At 39.8% G+C, this 25598-nt stretch overlaps 2 protein-coding genes across 11 annotated transcripts in view; both read right to left on the bottom strand.

The window, feature by feature from the left end:
• Positions 1-8019, bottom strand: part of sytl2b (synaptotagmin-like 2b) — a 28782-nt gene extending 20763 nt beyond the window's left edge. For 2 of the 3 annotated variants that reach the window (XM_036150064.1, XM_036150066.1), the window contains exons 1-3: positions 7637-8019; positions 2560-2723; positions 2308-2419 (exon numbers count right to left, since the gene is read on the bottom strand). In XM_036150064.1, the coding sequence (XP_036005957.1) occupies positions 2308-2419; positions 2560-2723; positions 7637-7737 (377 nt within the window). In that variant the 5' untranslated portion in view covers positions 7738-8019. The remainder of the gene's footprint in view (positions 1-2307; positions 2420-2559; positions 2724-7636) is intronic. The other variant, XM_036150065.1, reaches the window with a different exon arrangement.
• A 3800-nt stretch (positions 8020-11819) lies between these two features.
• picalmb (phosphatidylinositol binding clathrin assembly protein b) overlaps positions 11820-25598 on the bottom strand; it is a 35493-nt gene continuing 21714 nt past the window's right edge. For 2 of the 8 annotated variants that reach the window (XM_036150060.1, XM_036150057.1), the window contains exons 14-22: positions 23073-23156; positions 21717-21809; positions 21455-21565; positions 19884-20000; positions 19741-19771; positions 19554-19653; positions 17979-18038; positions 16149-16253; positions 15702-15807 (exon numbers count right to left, since the gene is read on the bottom strand). In XM_036150060.1, coding sequence (XP_036005953.1) covers positions 15715-15807; positions 16149-16253; positions 17979-18038; positions 19554-19653; positions 19741-19771; positions 19884-20000; positions 21455-21565; positions 21717-21809; positions 23073-23156 — 794 coding nt within the window. In that variant the 3' untranslated portion in view covers positions 15702-15714. Of the gene's footprint in view, positions 13446-15701; positions 15808-16148; positions 16254-17978; positions 18039-19553; positions 19654-19740; positions 19772-19883; positions 20001-21454; positions 21566-21716; positions 21810-23072; positions 23157-25598 lie in introns of those variants that run through there. The other 6 variants (XM_036150059.1, XM_036150061.1, XM_036150062.1 and 3 more) reach the window with 4 other exon arrangements.

Raw genomic sequence — 25598 nt, 5'->3', positions numbered from 1 at the left:
AAAGGCTGATTTCATAAGATACAATTTAAAACATCATCAGCATTAAATACACATCAACACAGTATAAAAAAGAAAAAAAGTATGTTGATAATGTTAAGGTTCCAACACAAATATCATTCCAAGGCTCAATACTTTTTCTTATCTTCCAGAATATTTTTATGATGCTTTTATAACTAGTGGTGCTTTCTTGTTTGTCTCTTTCAGAGGTCTTGAGACAACACAACACTAAACCTGGCTTTCAATTTGTACTTAGAGAATATGGACTGGACTGTCCTAAACACAGTTTGTGGTCTGTGATGGCTTACACTATCTGTGAAATGTCCTCATATTACCACTATTACTTGGGTTGATGCTTAGGCATCTAAATCAGAACTACTGGTCTAAAAAAAATCGAAAAGCCAATGAAACTGAGGTGAGATTGTCTTTTTGGTTTTCTAACAGTGTCTGCATACACCTCTGGCTTCTCTAACTATAACAACCAAAACGATAATCTAAGTTTTAATGATGAAAATTAAATTGGAGGAAAGCCACCCAGATATAAAGGAACACGTGCAGCACTTAAATTTTTTTTAGAAATTCAAATTTTTGCATCTAAATAACTAAATATGGAATAAAGTCTGGAAACTAGTCCCTCTACTTCTTTACGGCATAAAGAACTAAGATGAAGATAGGGGAGCCTTAAAAAATGCTTAGCATCAAGATCCACATTTATCAGTTTTTAAGATTATCCAAGAATGTCCCGACTCTAAAACTGCCCTGATAAGGACAACCTTTAATGTTATTTATTGGCATTTCATCTGAGAGATCAATGGAAAAGTCATGCATGCTGTTTTTATTCATTTTTAAAATAATCCCAATTAAAAATCTGACAAATGTGGCATGCATTAGCATTTAGCACATCTGAATCAAAACATTGTAGAATCTCTTTTCGCTGCAGTTACAGCTGCAGGTCTTTTTAATTATGTCTCCACCAGCTTTACATATATAGAGTTTAAAGTCTTTGTCCGTTTTGCTTTGCAAAACAGGATGGAGAACATCTGTGAACATCAACAATCAGGTTTCGCCACAGATTCTCAGTTGGATTTAGGTCTCTACTTTGACTGGACCATTTGAACACACGGATACGCTTTGATCTAAGCTACTGCACAGCAGCTGTGGTGGTATGTTTACGGTTGCTGTGCTGCTGGAAGGGGAACCTTTCACAGCCTTTAACGTGCTTTCAACAAGGACGGCCCCATATTTAGCTCCGTCCTTCTTCCCATCAGTTCGCCTGTCCTTGCACAAGTAAGGTATCCCCACAACATGATGCTGCACCACTGTGTTTCACAGCGGGGGTTAAGGATCAGAGCGTTTTTCATTTGTGAAGTCCATGGCTAATAATCGTCAACAGAATCTCCCACCTAAGCTGTGACTCTTCCGCTCCTCCAGAGTTACCTTGCTTATCGGATAAACAGTTAGGTCTCAAAAAGATATTTGACCATCAGGCACCATTTTGGTCCATCATACAAAATCTTAATAAAGTACATTGGAGTTTGTGGTTGTAACATAACAAAACTCTCAACGCTCTAGGGGTATGGAAGCTCTGCAAGGCACCATATATAAGAAAAAACACATTACTTTTATCAAATTAGATATAATAACATGAAGTACAGGAACTCCAAACACGGGACGATAAAGTCAATCTGGTATATTAGGATGGAAGAGAACGAGTGTAATCTAATTAATATGGCTGCACTGGAAACTCATGTGATGCAGTAATACATTTAAAAAGTACACAGTGACTGTAGCCTTTGTCAGAATGCAAATACCTGACAAGGATTTAGGGAATGTACAGTCTTAAAATAAAAGTTTAGAAGCCTGGCCAAACCAAATATTGACTTTGCTCTGACAGAGATGTGCTGACGGAGTCTCAGCGGCGCCCAAAGTTACAAAAACGGCTATTTCTAAATTATTTGTGAACGGTCTGGGCAGGGCGGCGAGCCAATTCTGAAGCGTTCTAGTTCATATGAAAAATTAAAATCCTTGCTCACTATTGATCTGTTCACTATGGAGTGCCCCGTAAGTAGATTATGAAACAGCCTGTTTCCAGGCAGCACCACCTATGTTTACATAAGCTGAGTCACAAGACTGTCTGCACGCTGACAGGAGGCCAGCTTCTGAAAGGCCGACCGGAGGAATGTTTTTCAGATGGAAGGCAGCGTGTCGGACTCTCCAACCAACGTTTAAGATTTGTAGACATTATCAGAGATGCTGACTACAAAATTAAGGGGAACATCTCTAAAAGGAGGGATCAAACCGATGGTGTACTTCTTCTGCTGTGGCTGCGATGACTCAAAACACCTCGCAGGTTTCGGTGGAGGCACCACGTCTGAGCCTCGGCTGCTGGGCGTCTTGGTTCTCTCAAGTCGAAGAGACCCATCTGCAGGGGGAAGGAGATCTAGAGTTATTTTAACTCTCATGTTCTGTTACCAGCACCCCAACGTTTAAAACATCGTAGTTACAGCAGAAACAATTATCTGAGTTGAAAATCAACCCTCTAACAGCACAAAGAAAGCCGACCTAAGCTAGCCGTCTTCCCTTGCTTCATGGACGCCAGGATGATCTCTGACCCGTGGATTTTGTCGCTGTGTCGTTGAGACTTGGCGTCGTAGAACCATTCCCCCGACAGGTACTTCAGCTTCACGTCATCCTGAGACCCAGTGTGCAGATCTTTCTCCAGTTTTCTGTCAATAAAAAATGGAAATAAAACGGCAACATCAGGCTGGGGATTCTTGTCTGCATTCTTGTCGTGCAACAATGTCGACTTTGGTCTCCACTAACAGTTTAAGAGGCAAAGGCCAAGTTATTTGTATAGCACATTACAGTACAAAGACAATGCAAAGTAGGGCTGAACAATTAATCACATTTGCAATACAATCGCAAGGTGTTGGTAAAGAGAGAGAGTTGCAACAGTGAGATAATCTAAATTTAATATTTGTTTTAGAGTTTATGTAATAACACTATTTTTAACAGAAACTTTCAGGAATCTCACCACAACATTAGGTACGATCAAACTGATTAATACATGGACTTGTTGGTTTGTTGCACAAGGATTGATGTCAAACTCAACAAGCTATTCTCTTGAATAATAATATTCAGATTAATAGAAACTGTTAAATGTCTTGTTTTAAATAGTCCTTGTTGACATACATCTTTGTCTACAGGCCATTTTTGTTGCGTGTGGTTAATGCAGAGAAAAGTCCAAATTAAATCGCAATTTTGGTTGAAATATATTGAAATTTAGATTTTGGGCAAAATTGTACCGTCCTAATATGTTTAAAAAGACATGATTAATTAAATTTGCATTAATTCGCAATATTAAGATAAAAAAAAATTGCAATTAGATTATTTTCCAAAATCGTTCAGCCCTAATGCAAAGTGCTTTATATGATTCAAATATAGGAAAATCAAAACAATAAAAGCAAGTTGGAATAAAATGTAGAAAACTAAAAGCAAATATTAAAAACAGTTGGGCTACAAACTTAAACTAATGATGTTTCAGTAAAACAGTTTAACTAGAACAATCAAAGGCAATCCTAAACAAATGTGTTTTTAATCTTGATTTAAAAGAACTCAGGCTTTCAGCACTTTTACAGTTTTCTGGAAGTTTGTTACAGCTAAGTGGAGCATATGAACTAAATGCTGCTTCTCCGTGTTTGGTTCTGGTTCTAGGTATGCAGAGTAGGCTGGAGCCAGAAGACCTGAGTGGTCTGGAGGGTTAATGCTCTGACACTTTAAAAGTTACTTTAAAAGTTACAAATATAAGGTGACGCCATAGCAAGTAGCAAACAAAAAGTACGAAGACAAGATAATTTATGTTGATAAAAATGTATAATAAAGATATAATGAAAAAATGTTGCTTAGCATTTAAATAAAAGGTATATATGGTTTTAAGGTAATCTAAATTCAACAGTTAAAAGAGCAAAATTAAAATGATTGAAAAAAATATCAAGTTTTAACTTAGATTGTGTTGACTGTAAGAGAGACTGCATTGGCTGCTGCCTCTTCCTGTCCGCCTGCGTCATGTGACCCGCTCTGTTTGCTGTTCTGTCTATGTTGGAGAACAGCTGCTGAAGCACTACTGACCAAATTCACCCATTTTGCCCAGACGTGTCCACCGTTCACGTTCTGTCCAGGGGAATTAACACAATAATGAAAAAAAATATTTTTTTTTGTTGTTTTTCGTGAGACCAATATGCATGCACTTAAAATGACTGGTGTGATGCATGGAATAAGACGGCTTTTCTTTCGTGCGACGTCCTCCCAGAGCTGCTGCTATGACGGTGGTTCTTCTTCTCTCACAGGCGGAGCAGCTGCTGCTGGCTGCTGTTTACAAGATGTCAAAGCAGAAGAGTACACCCCGGACAGGTCGCCAGTCCATCACAGGACACACAGCCATGTACACACACCTCAGGGCAATTTGGGGAGACCGGTTATGTTTTTAGACTGTGGGAGGAAGCTTTAGTACCCGGAGAGAACCCACGCATGCACAGGGACATACACATGCAAACCCATGCGGGGATTTGCACCTAGGACCTTCTTGCTGCAAGGCAACAAACTGCTCCACTCGGCGGCACATTGTTCAGTTCCAGAGCTTTAAAAGACACTTTTATGTAGAGTTGTGAAAGGCTATCACAAGTTTGCAATTTAAAGGGTAACTCACCTCCAAATCAACTTATTTTTGCCAGTAAACTGTTAACATGGTTGTTTTATAGTGATGTCTACATTTCCTGGTGATTATTTGGACAATTTACTGCATATTTGTTAAAATCCTGCTTTTGTGTCTAAAACTGTCGGTGTGGCGCCCTCCTAGGGTTAAACGGTGGTCTTGCATAGAACTTCAGATCAATATTGCCATTGGTTCAAAAGTTTTTGTGACGTCATTTGGAGAAACTGACGTGTCTGTAGCTCTGCCGCTGTGGGGTATAAAAGCAGCTCCATCTTGTGCCTCGGTAGCGCGTTGGAGTTTGAATGATGAATTAGTAAGGTTAGCCATTTATTAGCTTAGCATTCAGTTAGCTTATTTAGCTTTTCCTAGAAGCCCAGAGCATGCCCATCCCTAACCCCCCGCCTCCTCTCTGTACATTTTGGGCAGAGTAAGGCTGTGCTACGGGGGTGAGTTACACTTTAACAAGTCTTTCTAACCACAGAGAAAACATACTTTAATAATAATATTTTTTTTAAAAAGTTACAAGTCTTATTTAAGTAAACAGGACATCATCAAAGCCTTTCACAACTGGGTCAAGTTTCCTCTTTTTATGTTACGTAATCAAAAATATGAGCATCCTAATTTAAAGCTAGTATGATTTCAGGTTTATTCTGTGTTCACTTCTGTGTTCCCATTCTTAATTCATAAGATTTAATATGATGTTGGCCCACTTTTTGCAGCTAAATCAGTTAAAACTCTTCAAAGATGGCTTTTTGTGTTTATGGACATTTATGACTTTTCTTCTGGAGGAATAGTCCAGACCAGGGGTCACCGACCTTTTAGAAGATGCACTGCAAAAAGGGAACTAAAAATAAGTAAAAATGTCTTGAAATTAGTGTATTTTTCCTTGATTTGAGCAGGTAAATAAGACTATTTGCCAATGGAATAAGATTTTTGCACTTAAAATAGGAACAATTCATCTGTAAAATAAGATAATTAGATATACTGCACTTGAAATAAGACGATGGAGATGAATTGTTCCTATTTTAAGTGCAAAAATCTTACTCCATTGGCAAATAGTCTTATTTACCTGCTCAAATCAAGGAAAATTACAATGACTTCAAGAAAATTTCACTTACTTACCTTTTGAACTAGAGGAGCCAGAGTTCACCTTAACTTTATGTAATATAAACGTGTTTTTAATGCATTTATCATTTTAAATCAATGTAAATACAAGTATGGTTAAAAAGTAGGAGCAACTAAATAAAATAACATTTTAGATGCAGCTCACTGCAGGGTTTTTGAACAGGCTTGAGGGCGCCACATGTGGTTCTTAGGGGCTGCCTGGTGCCTGCGGGCCCCATGATGTTGACCCCTGGTCCAGACTGATATAGATGTCTTTCACTTTGTTTCTCATCCGTCGTCGGAGTTTTATCTGATCGGTGGGTGACGTGTGCTTTAATCTTTTGGCTTACTTTGTGTTTTCAGAGAGGCTCTGTTACTTAAATCTACAGGCATGACAGTAATTAGGCCTAGGAGTGACTGGGGACTTTGAAACAAAAAAAATTTGGTTAATCACAGGAAATTCTGAATTTGACAAAAGGGGGCGTTTACAATTACACACAGTGCCAGGTTGTTTTAGATAGCTTTTTTTCCCCCCTCAACAAATGCAATCATCAACTTAATTTTAGATTTACTCGGCTTATTTTTATCTGACATTGAAATGTGTTTGATGATCTAAAACGGGTCAAATTTAGGACAATAAAGTTGTATTCTTTACAAAAAAAAGTTCAGCCTTTCCCCCTGCTTTAAAGTGGGGAATGTTGAGCATATTGTAAAGTAATACTTTGGTATCAGTTTCACAAATAAGGAAACACTAAATCTTTTTAGCACATCAGCATCTATTCATGTCAGGGCCCACAAGAAATGTGTCACAACCCCCGCTTTGGGAACTGCGGATCTAAAACATTTAAGAGTTGCAAAAAAAAAAAGCAAAAATTAAAAAACTATGGAAGGGGCAGACACTGCACTTTGGATTACAAAGACAAAGGTTGATTATTTTTGTCTTGTTTTTGTACTTTATGATATTCGGTCCTTAGTGCTACTACATAAAACATAGTTTCCATCACCATCAACAAAGTTATATAACAGCTTCACATGATCAATCTCAGGAAAGTAAATTGGAAAACATCTCAGTCGAGTTAAAATGAAATCAAAGAGGGATCAAAACAAATTCTTACCGCCCCAAAAAAAGAAAAGAAAAAAAAACACCATTCCAGCCCCTCCTTACACTGGGTGGGGAATCACGGCTGTCATGTGAAGAAGGGGCAGCAAATTATTACAGGCCGTTGGTCTAATCCTTTTACAGTAGACTGAACAGGACACAGCGAGCATTCAGGTAACGGGGTCAATTCCATTAAAACTCCCCATGAAAAGCTCTTTGTTTCACCCCAAACCTCACTTTTTAAATTAAATTAAACACATTTCTAAATCAGGTGTATTTATTTGCTTGCCGGTGTGTATCTGTGGCCGATTTGCGATTTGCTTTTTCAGAGACGTCCAATAGCTTTTCAAGTTATTGGACGAAAGCTTGAATAGTTTGCATTTCAAGCCAAAATAAAGGGGACTTGAGTGCTAAACTTGCCTGAGGCTATCTTACAGGGAGTTTCTGTTTATTACGCTGCGACCTAATCTAATTGCTCTGATCACATTTAGGTTTCTCAGCAGCGGACATAGCGTCCAAACCCCCGGACGGGCTACAATTGTGTTATGTTATCAGGCAAAGACTCCTTCATAAGGTCTGGTGTTGGAGGGATTAGGGAAGTACTTATAAAAAGACATTAACTCAAATTCAGGAGATTAACCGTAATATGGGTCTGGAACATTGCAGCCTGTGTAAAAAAAAAAAGTTTTGCTGAAAGATTTTTTTTAAAACGCAGATTTATCCACCTGATTCTCTCCTCCTCGGCCCGCTTCAGCTCGGCGTCCCTCTTCAGAACCATCATTATCATCTCCTGCTCCTCCTCCGTCAGGTGACTCAGGTCGATCATGCTGCCTTCCTCCTCCGCCTCCTCCTCCTCCTCCTCCTGCTGCTTTCCCCTCAGCGGACAGGTGTGGAAACGCCCAACGTCTGCTGGCTCTCCTGAACAAATACGACTGTTTACCTCCTGAGAAGGATGTGTTTGCGCACAGCAAGTTTCTGCAGCAGCAATAGCACGAAAAGGACAGAGAGAGAGGAAAAGTGTTCCCGTAGAACGCTTCTCTCTCACCGCCTACTGGGTTCATGTGAAGGACCGGTTAAAATGAGGTTATTTGGGGGACTTGTTGCAAACAACGAGCTTCTAATTACGACTAATAGATGTTGGTATCCAGTGGCTGCATTTAATCTAGAAGCATCTAAGAGGAATTTGATTTGGGGCCCCAGTTGCAGTTAGAGGGGCAACATGTCATTTATTTACTGATTCATTTGCAGAAGGAAGAACCCACTGGTTCTTTGTGTGTTTGTGAGCGGACCAACTAGTTTTAGTTAAACGCTAGGGACAAACTCCAGGTGAGCAGCTTTAAAAGAGGAAAAGAACCACAGTAGGAAGTTCTTTAAAAAAAGATTTAAAACTCTGATCATTTGTCTTTTACCTTTGGTGACGTGATGTAACCAAAGACTCATGGCTTTTGAATTTTGCTAGTTTTGGATTTTATCTTTGATATATAAAGTTTACAACAAAAAAAGCAAGTTAAATGGTAAAAAGAACCTGATTCATGGGTGGCAGACCATTCATTTCAAACAGTTTTACAGAAAACTCTGGATAGTAGCTTTTAAACTAGGACTAGAAGTTATAAAAACTTTCCTCAGTAAAATAACATTTGTCAATTCTTTAAATTTGATTTATTTTAATTAATATTTTGAGGTTAGAGTCTGATTTAAATCTGATATTTATTTTGGTTCTGATTCCCATTTGTGCTAGTTATCTCTTCCCTGGTGTGTTTTGCTTGTAGTAGGAGAGAGTTACAAGCATTTGTACTTTTTGTCCTCAAATACAACCAGAATGTTCCTGGGATGTTAGGAGTTAGAGCTCATCGGGCAGGACTGAGGATGGAATCAAATTTGTCTGCTGAATATTATAGAGATAAACTATTTATGATAACCTCTGGAGGTTTTAACCTCAGTGGCACGCAGAGTTCTGTACAAAATCTGTTTGTGAAGATGATTAAAAAAAAAAGTGTTTGACTATGTTAAATGGAGAGACGCACATTGTTACTGTTTTGTGAGGCTAACAGTATTTAGCAGCACAGCGATCAGCAAATCCCATTGGTTTATTGGCATCTGCACTCTAACTTTACAAGACAAAGTATTACGTCTTGATAAAATTGGAAACATCAAGCCTAATCGAAATCTTTGAGGTAGACAATTTCAAGTGATGAAACCTAATCTCCTTTCAAAATGTTAGAAAATCAATTTAAACCATTAGTAGAGGGCTCGCTTTCATGTCTGTACAACTGTAAAAACCTCTCTACATTATGTCTTAGTTGTTTTGTTCTCCACTTTATGGGCACCAGTGATTTTTGCACCAACCATGTATCAATGATAACACCCGCCACTGCAACGTTTCACACCTGCTTGAATAACCGATGAGTTAAAACAATTTCCTCTAATCCACTAATTATCTGCTGTAAGGAAATGTGGCTAGCCAGTAAATAATGTCTAAAGGGAGGAGATCCCTTGGTGCAGGGATCATAATAAGTCAAATTCTAAAAGGGTCTACTGTCCCATGTGGGATGAGAAACAAAATAAATACATAAGTACAAAGTTTGTAGATGATGCAAAATAATTTTTGCGACAATTTATCTCCAACATTGAGAAAAATGGCAAAATACAACAAAATAATTTGTTTACAGGTACGAACTGACGAGATTAAACAGGTGCAACCTGAACAACATCAAAAGCCAGTGTATTGCTTTAATCCAGTCCTTTTTGTCTCTTCAAATAATAGTTTATATAGGCTTACTGTTACAGTGTTTATTAGTATTTATTTATATTTCTGAATAGGAGCAACACCGCACAGTTAATAATTGATTATTGACGGGGTCCCCCACCCAAAACTTGGAAACCAATGTTCCTAATTCATCTTTTTTTTTTTTTTTAACCCTGGTTTTCTGGATGCGTAGGCCGCTTCGTCTTCAATAACTGATCTGAGTCTTCGTCCCATTTAGGACAATTCAGAGGTAAAACAAACCTGTGCAGCCATGTAAGCAGTTCATTTAAAGAGCAGGTAGTTGAAGCAACAGGTAAAACAACTTTTTGCTCCCCTTTCCAGATAATCCTGCTGATTTGTCATTTTTATTTATTTATTTTTGTCTAAATGTCGATTCTTGAGATATTTTTTTTTTTTTAGAAAGCATGTTGATTTTAAGCCAAAAACGCACGAATCTACCGCAACGTTAAGACTCCTGTCATCACTATTGGACATCAACTTTATAGTTTTTCCCTTACCTTTGCAGCTTTCAGAACCACTTATATGGATCAAAGAAAAGAAAAAAGAAAAAAAACACACCAAGTTTTAACTTCTCCACCAGGTCTGCTGCCGCTGCTGGATGCGCTCGGACAGGAACGGAGGAGATGGGGGGCGGGCTCTCCGCGTAGGGATGGGGAGGATCCGGCAAAGACGCGCGGCGACGAACGAGGAGCCGCCATTGTCCTCCATCACCTCCGTATCCTTCCACAGCCTCATCTCATGACCCATTGCAGGTCTGGGGGGGGGGGGGGGGGATTCATGCCGACTGCTGGGTTTCCTTTCAAAGCGCACAACAGAGCGAAGCCGCAGAGGGGCGTGTTGATGGATCCGGGGCTGTAATGACAGGCGGCGTCCGGCAGGTGTCGCCGGTCGGCGGAGATGCGGGGGACTGTTTGACAAGAGGGTGTGTGAGCGTCTGAACAGGACAGGCGGAGGTCAAACAGCAATTAAAGCAGCGAGACACGAAGCTGCTTCGCCATCTGTGCTACACAGCGTGGAGGAATAAACACCCCCGCTGTGGCTCCGAGGTGATTCTGTGACCTTCAGGACACCTGGAGGGATCCATGGATCCATCCATCCGCCTTTTAGGCCTGGCTTGTGTTTCGAAGGAGTGGGAATTCGCCAATAGGCGTCCACAACTCCCTACTTAAATCTGACCTTGATAAATTAAATAAAGTATGAGCTGCAAATGGACCACGAATGCATTTTATCAGTAAGCCTTACTTATTTTTAAGAGTCCGCTGCAAGAGCCACCACTGTTCTGTGGTGGCATGAAGTTTGTTTTATGTGCAGATCACCCAGTCAAATATTAGTCTGTTTAACAAGCTATAGAGTAGGGATGGCTGATATGAAAAAAAAAAAAAAAACATAATGAAATAGAAATCGTATTGATAATTATCAAAAATATTCAAAACATACATTTAAATGAGCAATAAGATATACTATAATGTGTGTGCAAAATGTGTAAATGTTGGGAATCGATGCAAAATGCTTCACGGTTTTTATGTGATCTGCAGACGTTTTCACAGTCAGTGATTATTAGGGGTGCCTTGTCATCTGCTGGCGTTGGTCCACTGGGTTTTACCGAACTCCAGTCAATGCAATCCATCTATCAGGAAACTTCCCAGCAGTTCACGCTTCCTTCTGCTGACAAGCTGTATGAAGTTGTGGATTTCATTTTCCAGCAGGACTTGGCACCTGCCAACACTGCCAAAGGTACCGAAAGCTCTTGAGGCAGTAATTCGTGCAGAAGGCCCAGCCTAGTATTAAGTGCACATGCCTGACATTAAATATTTCAGTTTATTTTACATAATACTCAAAACTTTCAGAGAATTGTTTTCTGTAGCCATAATCAATATCACAAAAAAAAAAACAAGTCATGAAATCTATCATTTTTTTGTATAATGTGTCATTTCATGAAAGTGAAACTGATAATATGGATTCAAGTTATTGAACTTTTTCATATTTAAATTTTCTGACATGTACGTGTATCAACATAAAAATACCCATAATTCTGTATTTTTGTATATCCTTTTATCCACAGGCATTTTTGGAGCCATTAATAAATTCCTCCTCCTTCTCTTAGTCCGAACCTTAAAGATCTTAAGAAAGAGCCACACAGCTGTTTGTGGAAGCTGCTCTTTATTTGAAAAAGAAAGAAAAAAAAAAAAAAAAAAAAGACTTCAGTCGTTGTCTGCTACACGATCTAATTACATAAAGAACATATCTGCGGAGACAAACGCAGAGAATATCCTGAATCAAACTTAGGTAGAGTCAAATTTGATTGAATTGCTTTCATATTTCATACATCTTTCGCTTTGTGCGCTCAAAGAACAGTCGAGTGTTTATGTACACATGGCACCGATCAACAGTGCTGCTCCGCTCTACCCTGCTCCTTCTCGATTCTTTTGTACAGCTAATTTACACCAAGCCTCTTCCCCCTTTACTTTTTATGTTTTTTTTTATTATTATTTATTTTTTTACCCCCCCACGATCGGTGTGACGACAACCAAATCAGTCAACCCGCCTACCGTACCCACCCACCAACCAACCCCACTCCATCTCTCTGAGAAACTGCAGCGTGGAAAGATGTGTGCAACATGAAGACAACTCGTTCACATTCAGAGTAAAAAGGCAGCCTTGATTACAGTCAGTGAGTCAACGGCATGCCAAGCTTAAAGCAAATGGAGCCCACCACCCAGTGCCACCCACCTTTCCGTTTGTGGATGAAGTGTTTCTCTCCCCCCCCCCAAAAAACTAGTCGGCGACACGGATCCGTTGCAAAATAAAACCCTAGGCACACTATATACTGATAACTGACTCGTACTCTAACCCCAGCACTGTAAAGTACAATGGAGATTGTGAAATCTTTCAGCTAGTAAAAAAAAAAAAAAAAAAAAAAAAAAAAAATTCCTTAAACACAAAACTCAGAATATTTAGTGCTCTATCATTCCGCTTAATAGGTGTAATTCATATAATATCTATTTTTTTTTTTCATCTCTACCTCTTAATGATAGTCTGGAATCCTTGTTTAATGCTGAAGCACTCCCACATGTGTTCATTTTTTACTGTAGATTTTACATTAAATTCCCCTCCCCCGCCCCCGATCTTAAACCAATAATCATAAATAAATACAAACAACACACGAGGAATGTCTACTGTAAACACGGTAAAAAAGACAAGAACTAAAACAGGTGTAAACGTTGTTAGCATCACTACTCTGTGACGGTTAAATAACTGCAGGGTCTGGATGACTGATGATTGGATCGAGAAAGGGAAGAACAGCGCTCCTTGTTCTTTCACCCCCCCCCCTCCTTTCCCCTCTGTACATCAAAGCCTTCACATCTAACCTCAGAACCTCCAAATACACGACATTTAAGCTTCTGAGCACCCGAACCATCTTTACAGAGTACACCGTAAAGCAGCTAAGTAGTCATCTGAAAAGGGGGTGGGGCCGGGGGGTGTTAGAAAGCAGCGTCTCTCGGCGTGTCGGGCAAGTTATTACAGAATAAAATGGGTTTGAGTTACTGCCGAACGTCGCGTGGACATGGTTACGATGGTTTCCGACAGTCGGTGCGCCGCTGTATTCTTGACGTGTCTGTATTTGGAGGGGAGGGGGGGTGGAGGGAGGGGAGGGGGGGGATGGGGGCGGTACTTCTCTGAAGAGTTAGACTGCAACGAGGACAAGGTTTAGCTGCTAAGTGCTTCATCTTCTGAGAGACACTTCCTTCAAATTACATGAACTGCATCTGCAAGGAAAGCAGAGGACGGGGTCAGACAAGGACAGGAATGGTGAGTTCGGCTAAAGTTTGCCAAGCCCGTCACCCGGTTTTTACCCCGATAAACACAGCTTAATAAAAAAAACTCATAAAATGGTCAACTAATACGGTTGTTAAGTGGTTTAAATGCCTGTTCAGTTATGAAGCAAAAGAAACGCACAAGCGCACAGTGTTACAATACTATTGCAAACCTGCTTTCTAAGGCATTCATTTTAATTATTTTACGGCAGATACTTCCCTAAACATTTACTTTGCATTTTTCCCCCTTCTTTAAATGTTTTATTTATTACAATCACTAGATCGCGTTTGCGTGCAAAAATCAAAGCTGCAGCTTTTCTTGCAACAGCATTACTCTGATTTTCTTTCTAAAACTGCTATCACACAATTTCTATACGATCTGTTAAAAATAGCATTAATAACAACAATGATAATTCTCTAAAAATAGGTTTTTAGTTTTGCAGTGTCCATGTTGGGGAGAAAACGGACACAAGGTAAATTTTCTGGGAGAGATGTCTTCAAACGAGTAAGATTTACCAACAATCATTTTTCTTATTTAATATTCAAATGGTAAATTTACCATTTGAATATTTACCATTTATTTAATATTCAGTCACAGTTCCTTAAAGCTCATTCTTTGTTTCCTCTAAACATTAAGAAGTTCCACTAGATTACGAGAAAACTTATATTTCTAATTATATCTGTGTATCGACATAACTAAAATGTTACAGTTATTATTAGGCCAAAAAAAAAAAAAAAAAAAAAGAATCAATAACTATCAACCACGTTACTCTTACAGCCAATAAAAAAAGATTTTTTGTATGACATTAAAGCAACTAAACCATGTTTTAAATGTTTGTGTTTACACCGCAACAAATTGTGATTTTTACTCGAGCTTTTCATACCGGATCACGCGTAGTTCTGCATAAATGCCTAAATCTTTGTTTTTTTCTTTACATATGTCCCATTTGTCCGCTATTGTAACACAGTAACTTGGGCTACGTTCACACTGCAGGTCTTGATGCTCAATTTGGATTTTTTTGAGGTGGCCGTTCATACCACTACTAAACGCGGCCGCCATCAGACTTCTGTCTGAACGGTTCAGAACCGCAAAGCGACCCGCAAGTGCAGATAACAGAAGGAGCCGTCACAGAGCAGCACGCTGTTTATAGATGTGTTCAATAAAGTTTCATTTAAAAAGAAAAGAAAAAAATGCGCATACCGGCCAGCATTTCTTCTCATTATTAGAAAGCTGTTGAGCAATTGGAGCCGACAATATTAAGACTGCAGCATAGCAAGATTATGGTAAGAAGAACAGCTATTAACAGTTTTTATGGCACGCTAACTACACAGGAACTACTCTGTGTTCCTGTGTAGTGAGAGCAAAGAGAGGGACGTGAAAGACGGATAAAATGCAACATGACCGTTCAGACTGCCGACGCTTTGAAAAATATCTGAATTAGTACCAGATATGGAAGTGGCACAAATCGGATTTTTTTGGCGGGGTAAAAAGATCGGAATTGGGGCCGTTCACGCTGCCGTGTAAAAGACGGACACGTGTCGCTTATGGACAAAAAGATCAGATTTTGGGTCGCGTTTTGAATCTGAGTTTTAAATTCACAGTAAAATGAACAGCAGATTTACCTCAATGAAACCAGTCTAAGTAGCTTTCCTGTTCCGTTTATTACATTATTTACGTCTGACAGATATACGAGGATAATAACTGTGTGCCTTTTTGACTCATTAAAGTTATTTTTGTCTCCCTGATTTAACACCAACAGCACGGAGAAAGATAAAAAAGACTGACGGCTCGCTGCCCTATCTCATGAATCTGAACGGTAGTTACATAAAAAAAAAAAAAAAAGGGACGAAGCTTAGCAAACAGACAATAAGTTCAATTTAGCAGTTGCTGCAAGGCACAGATAAACTAAAATAAAATAAAAAACTGGTTTAAGCAACAAATCATGTAAGTGAAAGCACAAAGGACCAAAATGAGTTGGTCTCAGTCTGACAACACAAGAATCACATCCAAGCACAATCGTGAAAAAGCCAATTAGAGCAAAAACAGAACAAACAAGTGTAACACGTGTAGCGCGTGATCCACTGGCAAGGACATTAGGGGCTCAAAATGAACAAAAAAATAAATAAATAAAAAATAAAAGCAAGCATGTATCAGCGCCGGACAGACAACGCATGCAGGTGCCTCTGCATGCGAACAGCATGATGTACCTAAAGAGATGCTCTACAAGAAATCCTTGAGAGAGAGGTGTGCAAACGGGTCCTGTCCAGGGGCTCGGAGAGGACTCTGGCTGGAAGGACTAGAGGCTGCAGAGGGCTAACACAGGAAGTAGGAGGACCAGAGGAGAAGTCAGAGTCAGTACAGAGACTGAAGTAGGGATGAGATTAGTTAGGAGAGGCTGTGATGTATGATAGATGGGTTAATAAAATAAAAAAAAGGAGCTGTTTGGTAACAGGAAGTCGAAACAAGAGATGATTTACAGTTTTTTTTGTTGCTTTCAGCTCCACAGAGCGAATGGATTTTTTTTGTTAAAAACTGTCATCATCTTCAGCAGTATTCACAATGAGAACAAAGCTTTCACAGAGACTACCTGTCGGTACACAACACCGCACAATGGATACACCCGTGTACTCGGCCTGGTAACACTGCGCACCCACCTGAGCGCTCGACACGGAGCCAAAAGGGTTGGGTGCCCTCATGACGGGCTGGGTGTACATCATGGTGGGTGGATTCATCATCCCCATCGAGCCCATTTGTGGAGGCTGCAGAGTGTTGCACACAAATCAGGTCAGTCGTTTCATTTATTTTACCAAAAAAAATCCTTTTAAAAACATTTGTTTTTTGCAGCTTCTTTCAGATGTTCCCAATTCAATAGGAATACAATACTAACAGGCAGCATTATTGTATTAATGCATCATAAATATTAGGGCTGATCAGTAATCTCAATAAAAAAAACATAAAAAAAAAAATACAAATCACAGAGGTCTGCAATTTTTGGCTATGTAACGATGGATAAGACGTGTCCTTAAGATGTCGCCATTACTTTTAAAATAGGTTTGTCTCCACATGGAAGGCAAGAGAGTTGCAGCAGTGAGATAATCTAATTTTATGACTTGTTTTAGTGTTTATGTAATCATACCTTGTACCATAAACTTTATGGAATCTGACCATAGCATCAAGTAGCGGTCAAACTATTTAATACATAGACCAGTTTGTTGGTTGCCCTTTATGTTCAACAAGGATTGATGTCCGAGTCAACAAGCTATTTTCTTGAATAATAATAATAATAATAATAATAATAATAATAATAATAATAATAATAATAATAATAATAATAATAATAATAATAATAATAATAACAACAACAAATAATAAATAATAATAATAATAATAATAATATTCTGATTAATAAAAACAGTTACATTTCTTGTTTTGAATTGTCCTTGTTTACTAACATCTTTATCTACAGGCCATCTTTGTTGCTTGTGGTTAATGCAGAGCAAAGTCAAAATTAAAAACCGCAATTAGGTTTCTATTATCTGAAAACTATGATGTTTATTAGGGTTGTGCGATTTTGCCAAAACTCAAAAAGGCAATTTATTTCAATCATATGATCCAAGTTTTTCAGGGAATTACCTTGTAAGGCCAATTAAAAAGGACGTCTACAAAAGTCTTAATGTTAGGGCCGACACTTATGACTTCTGAAGGGCCCGGCAGATGGTCAAAAATGGAGGGCCCAGTTCCCCTGGCTCATAATGGTCACTTCGAGTGTTTCAGGAGCAGCTTTTTTCAGGGCCAGCCCGGGAAATACTTTTCACTAAGATGCGATTTCTGAACTAATAATACTTTTAATTTAGCCTTATGTAATGTTCACACTTTTTCAGGGACATTTTATGCAACTGAAAGAAAACACTTGAACCATATCACTGTGTGTAAGTGAAGAATGTTTAAAATGTCAGCTCCACTAATTTTTTATAATAAACTTTTACAATCGGATTTTACCTATATCTTAAACGCGTTTAAAGAACAACAGAGAACATTCCAGCCATAATTTTTTTTAAGGCTGGACTCCATTGAGCAAATTTATTTAATCATTTCTCTGGATCAGCGGTTCTCAAAGCTGGAGAATGAGACCCTTGTGCGGGCCAAAAAAGGAACAGGTGGGGGCTCTTTAGATGATCAAGGACGGGAAATATTAAATTTTTTAAACTTTTAAGAGCATGTTTTTTTTTTTTTTTTTTTACATACCAAATTCAAAAACCGTTATACATAGAATTAGCATATTTAATCCACTTTATAATACTTTGTCATTGTGTTCTTGGTAAATTGACTCCTCAGCAAATGGTCGTTAATCTCTGTAGTTTTAATTCTGTGGGTTGAAAAAGTTGGTCAACCGTTGCTTTTGAAATTTGGGGCATGAACAAGAAACCTAAAACACCTAGAGAGTAATTTTCAGACTAGAAGCCGTAGCTGAACTGAGAACTCACCATGCCGTATCCCATCATGCTTGTGGGTGTGGTGGCAGGGAAGGCCATGACTGACGGCGGCTAATGGGAGAAAAAGAACAGTTTGAGGGTTCTGCTGTAAACTCTTCCCAGAGAACCGTTCTTCCAACAGGGTATAATCACTATTCTGTTCCTGGGGTTTCCTTTGAGGGCAAACGGCATGAACAAACGTTTATAGGAAAAATCTTAGTTTGGTGGATGCATCTCAGACTCATTAGCACCAAGTGCAGATAGGTGTATACACAAGGAAAAGCGTCTCAGTCAAGAAACACACACAAAAAACAATAAGTAAAGACTAGGATGAAAACCTTTGATCAAAGTCTCTGAAATGGTAGAGATGTAAAACTTAAAGTGTGAAGCGAAAACACAGCAGTATTTATTTTATAATTTGAGATTTGAAATGTCAAACAAAACGTTTGACCTTTTATATTTTCTCTACTTTGCTTAATGTCTCCCCTCCATGCTGAGCAGAGACCTTGCACCTTCGCCAAAGAACGCCATTTTGAGAAGGAAATCCCAATAAAGCGTTGGTGTACTCGTAGACCAGAGACAAGAGCCGCTGTCCATGGTTCTGATGCCTTTCTGCTCAAACACTGCTAATTCAAGCCACTAATTTACAGAGCCTTGTAAAAGTATTCAAAACCCCTTAAATTTGATATCTTAGTTCATATGCAAAACACTGACGGAAAACTAAATGCACATAATTCTGAATGCACCCCCCCTTTGGTGATACACGAGGGTGGCATAATCATGCTGTGGGGTGTTTTCCTTTCAGCAGAACATGGATGAGGGTTAAAGATGATCAGAAAAAATATGGTGTTAAAAAAAAGGCCAATCCTGGTAGAAAACTAAAAGCCTGCAAGAGATACCAGCCTTTTATATTTTTTGGTTCTTGCATGTGTAAAATTTAGACTCAGTGACCTTTTGGATCAGAGAAAACCAACAGCAAAATCAAAAGCTAATGCTGGAGGATGCAGTGAAATTGTTTAAACCAAACTGTGAGAATGGCCCAGTCAGAGTTCAGAGCTAAATCAGATGATAATCTAATGAAGACCTGAAAACTGATGTTCACAGGATCTCTCCGTTCGATCTGGCTGAGCTTGAGCTGTTTGCAAAGCAGAAAATGGGACCGTTTCCAGCCCATGATGTTCAAAGCTGGTAGAGACAGGCCCCAAATGATGCACTTGCAGTAAAAAGTGGCTCTGCAGTTTTGACCCATGAGGGTTGAATGCAAATACATGCCACACTTTATAGATGCTTTTTCCTAAGTGAATTTGATGGAAGAAAATAAAAAGTAACATTCCCTTTCCCTTACAAAGGCACTGAAAAGGTATTTTTCTGTCACATAATAATGAAACATATTGAGGTTGGAGCCTGTAAAATGTAAAAGAGGGGGTGTGAATACTTTCAAAGGCACTGTGCATTCATGGCTTTCTCTAAAATTGTTTCAGCAAAACGAATCTTAGCCTCCTGTAAAGTTTTGGTTCGAGGGCAAAAACTGAAGAGGAGCACGGCGGAGGCTGATGGAAAACAATAAGATGTGCATGTCTGTGTCACCATGGAGACGGGGTTCCAGGTCGTGTTGGGCGCCGCCTTCGGTTGCCAGTTGGTGCCGCCGGTCATCCTCTTCTCCCCCGGCTGGCTCCAGTGGATGTCGCTGTGGACGGACAGAGCTCGGGTTAGCAGCCGCTGGCGGCGCGCACAGAGCTGAAACACGCACGGCGCACCGTGGACCATCACTTACTTCTTCATTGTGCCGTTTCCAATGCCCAGGTCTGGAAAGCAACATTCATCAAGCAGCGGTTAGTCTCAAGTATTTTGGCCGTTTTCACTGCTAATGAAGGCGCGTGTTCATTAGCGCAGATGAATATAAAGCGCCATACTCACTGCCGACGAGGTTGGCCAGGGAAGAGTCAAGGTCGTCTGACACGAGCTTCTCAGGCTGCTGATTGGACAGCTGGTTGGAGCCGGCGAGAGTCGGCTTCAGGATGCCTCCAGCAAGATCTGATGGGGGGGGGGGGGGGGGGGGGGGGGGGAGGAACATGGCTAATTAAAGCAAACGTTTATCTTTTATCCAAGAAAAACACAACACCACTGCGCTTTGTTTTCTCATCTCTAAAATTATATGACGTTTGTTTTACCCTAACGCTCAGGAGACAAAGAGCCTAAAACATATACCAAGGAGACCGATGTCATACACTGAAGCCACAGAACATATTGGGAAAGTTCACAGTAACAAAGTGAACATTTGTGACACAAGTCTCTTTTCTAAATCACTTAAAATGCTCTAATGGGGAGACTCTCCTAAAAAGGTGTTAGTCCAGTTTGGTCTGTGTCCCCTACAGAGCACAGTCTAGGTTTTTCCTTTAACTTCCCTTCCTTAATAGTCAGATTTATGGAATATATGACTACCGTATTTTTTATACTATGAGTCGCTCCGGAAGTCGTATCAGTCAAAAAATGTGCCAAAATATAAATGTATATGTCGCACTGGACTATATGCATTTATTTCACACAATCCAAGACTAAAAACTGGCATTTAATCTGGTGAGCCAATTTATTAAATTACACAGCTGCATCCACCACCGGCTGAATAACATGGAACCTCGGAGAATAAATGGAGTAAATAAGCAACTCCAACCGGCAAAGTTGAATCCAAGCGCAATAAGTCAGCGTAACGTTGCTACGTGCTAAGCTAACAGTACGACACGAATGCTTCAGAGCAACATAACGCCCACATGCATCAGCGTAGCTGTAAACCGCGTGAGCTGGTATTAGCTTCACAGACAGCCAAATAACGGGGTTCTGTTGCGGTCTGCTCCACAGAACGCTCCCCTGCGTGAATGCAGACTGAAGCAGTGACACAACATACACATGTGTTCAGTCTGTGTCATCTATAAGTTAATGTTTACATTAATTTTCAAGTGATACAAGAGCAGGATAGTTTTCACAAGCCTAGAGCGCCCTCTTGTGGCTATAGACGGTAATGTTTACTCCTTGGTTCATGCTGGTCAGTATGAATTACCAGTTTAAATTTGATACACAAGTCGCAACTGAATACAAGTCGCAGGATTGGCCAAACTATAAAAAATAAAAAAGTGTGATTTATAGTCTGAAAAATATGGTAATGGTTGTCCTGTTGAGAGATTGCCCCACCTGAGCAGTGGATCTCTGCAGCTTGAAAAGCCAGTCAGTGCTGACTAGATTAATGTTTTTGAAAGGCGCTGGATCGACACAGAGAATAATTTGTTGTCTGCAGAACATTAAGCATATTCTACCTAAAAGACAGATCGTTGTTGCACTTAACAGATTCAGTCTCATAAAAAAAAAAATTCTGTTTTGTCTGCGTGTTACATTATCCGTGTACTTCCTGGACTGGTGTCTGTGTATAAAATAAATAAAAGATAAATAAAAATAAAATAAAAGATTCTTGGTTTCTTTACAAATAAAATCCTCACCATCAGAGTTGAGGCTCCCACTTCCGGCGGCTTTGTTTCCAAAAACGGACTCAAAGTCCACCTGTAGTCCCCCTGCTGGCGGCTGCGGAGGGGCCTGAGGCGTCGAGTATTCTTTGGAAAGAGACACGAAAGCTGACTAACAGAGTAACAGGAGGGGAGTGCATTTCCAGACAAGATTCCTGAACTGCAAACAAGCAGGATTCCTTAAGCAGAGCAGAAAATTAGATTTGATGTGGCGGAGAGAGAGCCTAGAATACTCTACCTCTGAATAGACCTGCTACAGTAGAGGGCTCAGTGGGAAAAGGAGCCTGATGTGGGAGATGCTGAGCAACGGACACTGGACCACAGAAGGAGTCTGACAGGCCGCATGAAGCAGCGAGATAAGGAGGGGAGAAAAGAGGAATAAAAGGATTTCAAGGACAGGTCAGAAACAGCCAAGGAATGACAGCAGCAATGCAGAAAGAAAGAAAATGGCCTTCATTTTCCTAAATCAAAGTCGTTTTCTGTCCTTTTTTTTAAAGCGTTGTTAAAAATCCAAAAGAAATCAAGTATTGCAACACAACAATTTTGCAAACCCACACAGTATTAAAGGAAAAAGTTGAACATTTTGGGAATTTGTTGTGACAAAGATTTTGAAATGCTGCATGAGACTTTAACATAAAGGGTGGCAGATGATTAATCAGAAGATCGGCAGCAGCATCTGAAACGGCAGCGATATTACAGATCCCCCCCCCCCTCCACACCAGCTCATCTCACCTTAGTAGCCTTTTATTTAAAAGCTCATACAAAAACACTCTGTTCTAAGGCTTTAGGCTAATAATTTTCTTCATTTGTGGTCTTCTTAAAACCTGATCATTGGTTTAATTTTTAACTGCGCTTGTATGTAAATTAATCAAGATTTGACATTAATCCAACAGATGGCAATCATTTACACACAGGTCTTAAGATGATCAAAAAGATCAAAAAACGTAATTAAGTTAATGGCTACCAGTGTTGGCGCAGATTGTGAAATTTATGGATATGTTTCATGCCGGCATTGGACATTGTTAACCTTTAACTAAAAACACATTTCCATTGAAAAGACCATTCTTTTGATTTAATTTGACACCAGCTGGATAAATGTTTGAACTTAATCAGATATAAGAATGTCTTTTTAAATCACTCTTTAGTGATTTTCTTTTTCAATTTGGAATATAATTAGAAAATTTCTTCCATAAATATATTTTCATACACAAAACAAAGCTGACCTTGTCAGCAAACATGTGAAACGTTCATTAAAAGCAGTGGTTCTCAAACTGCGGAGCACCACAGTTTGTCCAGAATGTATTTTTCAGAAGAGTTTATTGCATCAACAAGGAGGAAATGATGATCTGGTTTGGAGAAGGGACCCCTTTTACACATTTAGTGGCTTTGTGTTTATATAGGAGTTGCTTCAATGCATCAATGTACTTTGGACATTAATAAGTTTTTTTTTTTTTTTAAAGTCCCAAAATGTAAAACTCATCCTTTAATTGTAATAAGTGTGTTATAAGTATTACAATAATGGCTCTGGGGAGTTTTGGATGGGAGTCTATGTTTGCCAGCAAACATAGGTTAAGGCAGTGAGCCATCATAGTACCTGAGACGGAGTGTTCTATCCGCACTGTGCGTTTGTAATTGGTTGAAACTGATGAGTTTGTGTCAGTAAAGGGATTGTAACGATCTGGAGAATCAAAAATAGTGTAAGAACAGGTTTCAACTTAAAGCTCTACAGCATCTGAGCACTACAATGCAACACCAAACTGGTCAAGAACGGAGGAGGAGGAGCTGAAAGCTAAATGGGCATAAAAAGCAGGACATGGATCTAATCTGGATTATACACACAAGATGTCAGATATATAGTCGGTAGGGCTGGGCGATAAATCGATTTAGTCGATTCATTCAAATTTACAATTTATTAAGATTTCATTTTTGGCGAAGAAATTGGGATTTCACTGGTTCTCCATGAAGAGAATAGAATGCAATGCTGAATATATGTTTTGACAATAGGGTGTTTTCACTGACGTCACTGGCCAACTTCCGGTCCGCCATATTGGGTGGCACACTTCCTTATCTCTAGTTGTCTTACACGTATTATCGTATCGCGAATGGATAAGTACGCCAGCACGCTAGAGCGACCAGATAAGGACGTATATCTGAGGAAATGTTCCGTGATCGACCATATGGACCCGTATGCCCTCCACGGTGCCTTGTTTAGCCGTAATCCAGATGATTGGCCAAATGTAGAGCACGGCGACATAGTGCATTACCTGGTGTTCGGTGAAAACCCTCTGCACACTCTTGAGGAAATGAGAGCTTACAAGGATCTAGAGGCTCACAACCAGTTCACATCTGGTTATGTACATCAAGGAAATCGCCATCATACGTGGACGGGTGAGTTTTAATAAGATGGTAAAAATGTAAACAATCCGACGCAAATGTGTTGCACCGCCCGCCGCCGGCGGGCGGTGCGCGAAGGCGCTTGGCTGCAAGGCCGATCGACGCCGCTCGCGGCTTTAATTATTTAAGCAGAACAATGACCAGTGCAAAATTAAGTTGTATTTACCGTATTGGCGCCGGTAGGAGCTGCAGATCATAAAGCCAGCAAACAGTGGGAACACAGCAACTCGTTCAAAGGTAAGCTGCGTACAGACGGGTTAGCACATGCTAACCGTTAGCGCTAACAACCACTCGCGCATGTAATGTACTTTTAACTTGCTGCTATGTGTTTCAAACGTTTAGAACACACTCTCATTGACATCGGGATACTGTGGAAAGTTATGTTCGGTCTTACAGCCGCGATCCAAGCGAGCCGACGATCTCTTTGTTATCTCTGTAACTCGTTCAAAGGTAAGCTGCGCTCAGACGGGTTAGCACATGCTAACCGTTAGCGCTAACAACCACTCACGCATGTAATGTACTTTTAACTAGCTGCTATGTGTTTCAAACGTTTAGAACACACTCTCATTGACATCGGGATACTGTGGAAAGTTATGTTCGGTCGACTTACAGCCACGATCCAAGCGAGCCGACGACTCTTTGTTATCGCTAACAGTTGTTCTCCGTGGTTGCGCCTCCAGGCAGGAAAGCGGTGGAAAATTAATCTGTTTCTATGTTTTTCCCATGGCGATCATGTGTTGCGCTGTTACAGCCCACAATACAGCAACGGTTTACCATGGTTGAAATCAAGTTAAGGTGAAATTAATCAAATTAAAACACGGCTGAGAGAGGGAGTACAGTATGCGGTAGTAATAGGCAGTAGAGGCGGCGGAGGCAGTCAACACGACAGCCGTGGAAAGTAATAAGTCATAACGCCCAAGCCCTATTATTAATATATTCTTCTTATATGTTTTAAATACTTAACAGTTAATTACCTGTGACAAAGTGAGCACCGCAGACTCTGGCGTATTCCAGCTTAACACCGTCCAAATCGGACCTGGATATCCGTGTCAGCCATAGGTGACGGCGTTGTTCAGACAGCTGTTTTTTTTTTTTCACACTGATTCACTATTACGGCTGGTAGGCGATAGAAAGCGTTGATCTCCACCTCCACGGGCCGTGCAACCAACCATTAAACACGTTTTCCCCATTGTTCACTTTCAATACTGCCTAAGGCGTCATACAATGCAGGTCAACGGTGCGAAACGACTGCCACCCAATATGGCGGACGCGCTGAGTAGTCACGTGAGCGTGACGTCAGCTGAAAACACCCTATTTACTGTCAAAATATTGTAAAGAGGAAGTTTTTTTTTTTAACCATAAGACAAGGCCCCTTAAACTTTAAGATAGTTTTGAATTTATACACACAAAGTGAAGTTATGTCTCATTGCATAGTACCACTAGCAGCAAACATTTGGAAATATCTTCATTGTTTACAATGGCAGCCATCTTGATTTACAAGCATGTTTCACGGCTTGATTTTGTCTGTATTTCGTCAGGTGAACTCCCAGACAAAATGCTTGAGAAAAAAGCACGTTTTGCAAATAATTTCTTTAATCTATTTTTGTCAAACAAAACAAGAAAAAAAATAAAACGATTAATCGGATTTGGTATAATAAAATAATTTTAGAGCCATATCGCCCAGCCCTAATAGTCGGCGATATTGCAATATAACCGCTCTAAAAGT

This window comes from Fundulus heteroclitus, chromosome 18 (assembly GCF_011125445.2).
Source record: "Fundulus heteroclitus isolate FHET01 chromosome 18, MU-UCD_Fhet_4.1, whole genome shotgun sequence".
Taxonomy (NCBI): domain Eukaryota; kingdom Metazoa; phylum Chordata; class Actinopteri; order Cyprinodontiformes; family Fundulidae; genus Fundulus; species Fundulus heteroclitus.
Note: the sequence above shows the minus strand (reverse complement) of the source record. Positions and strands in the feature narration are given on the sequence as shown.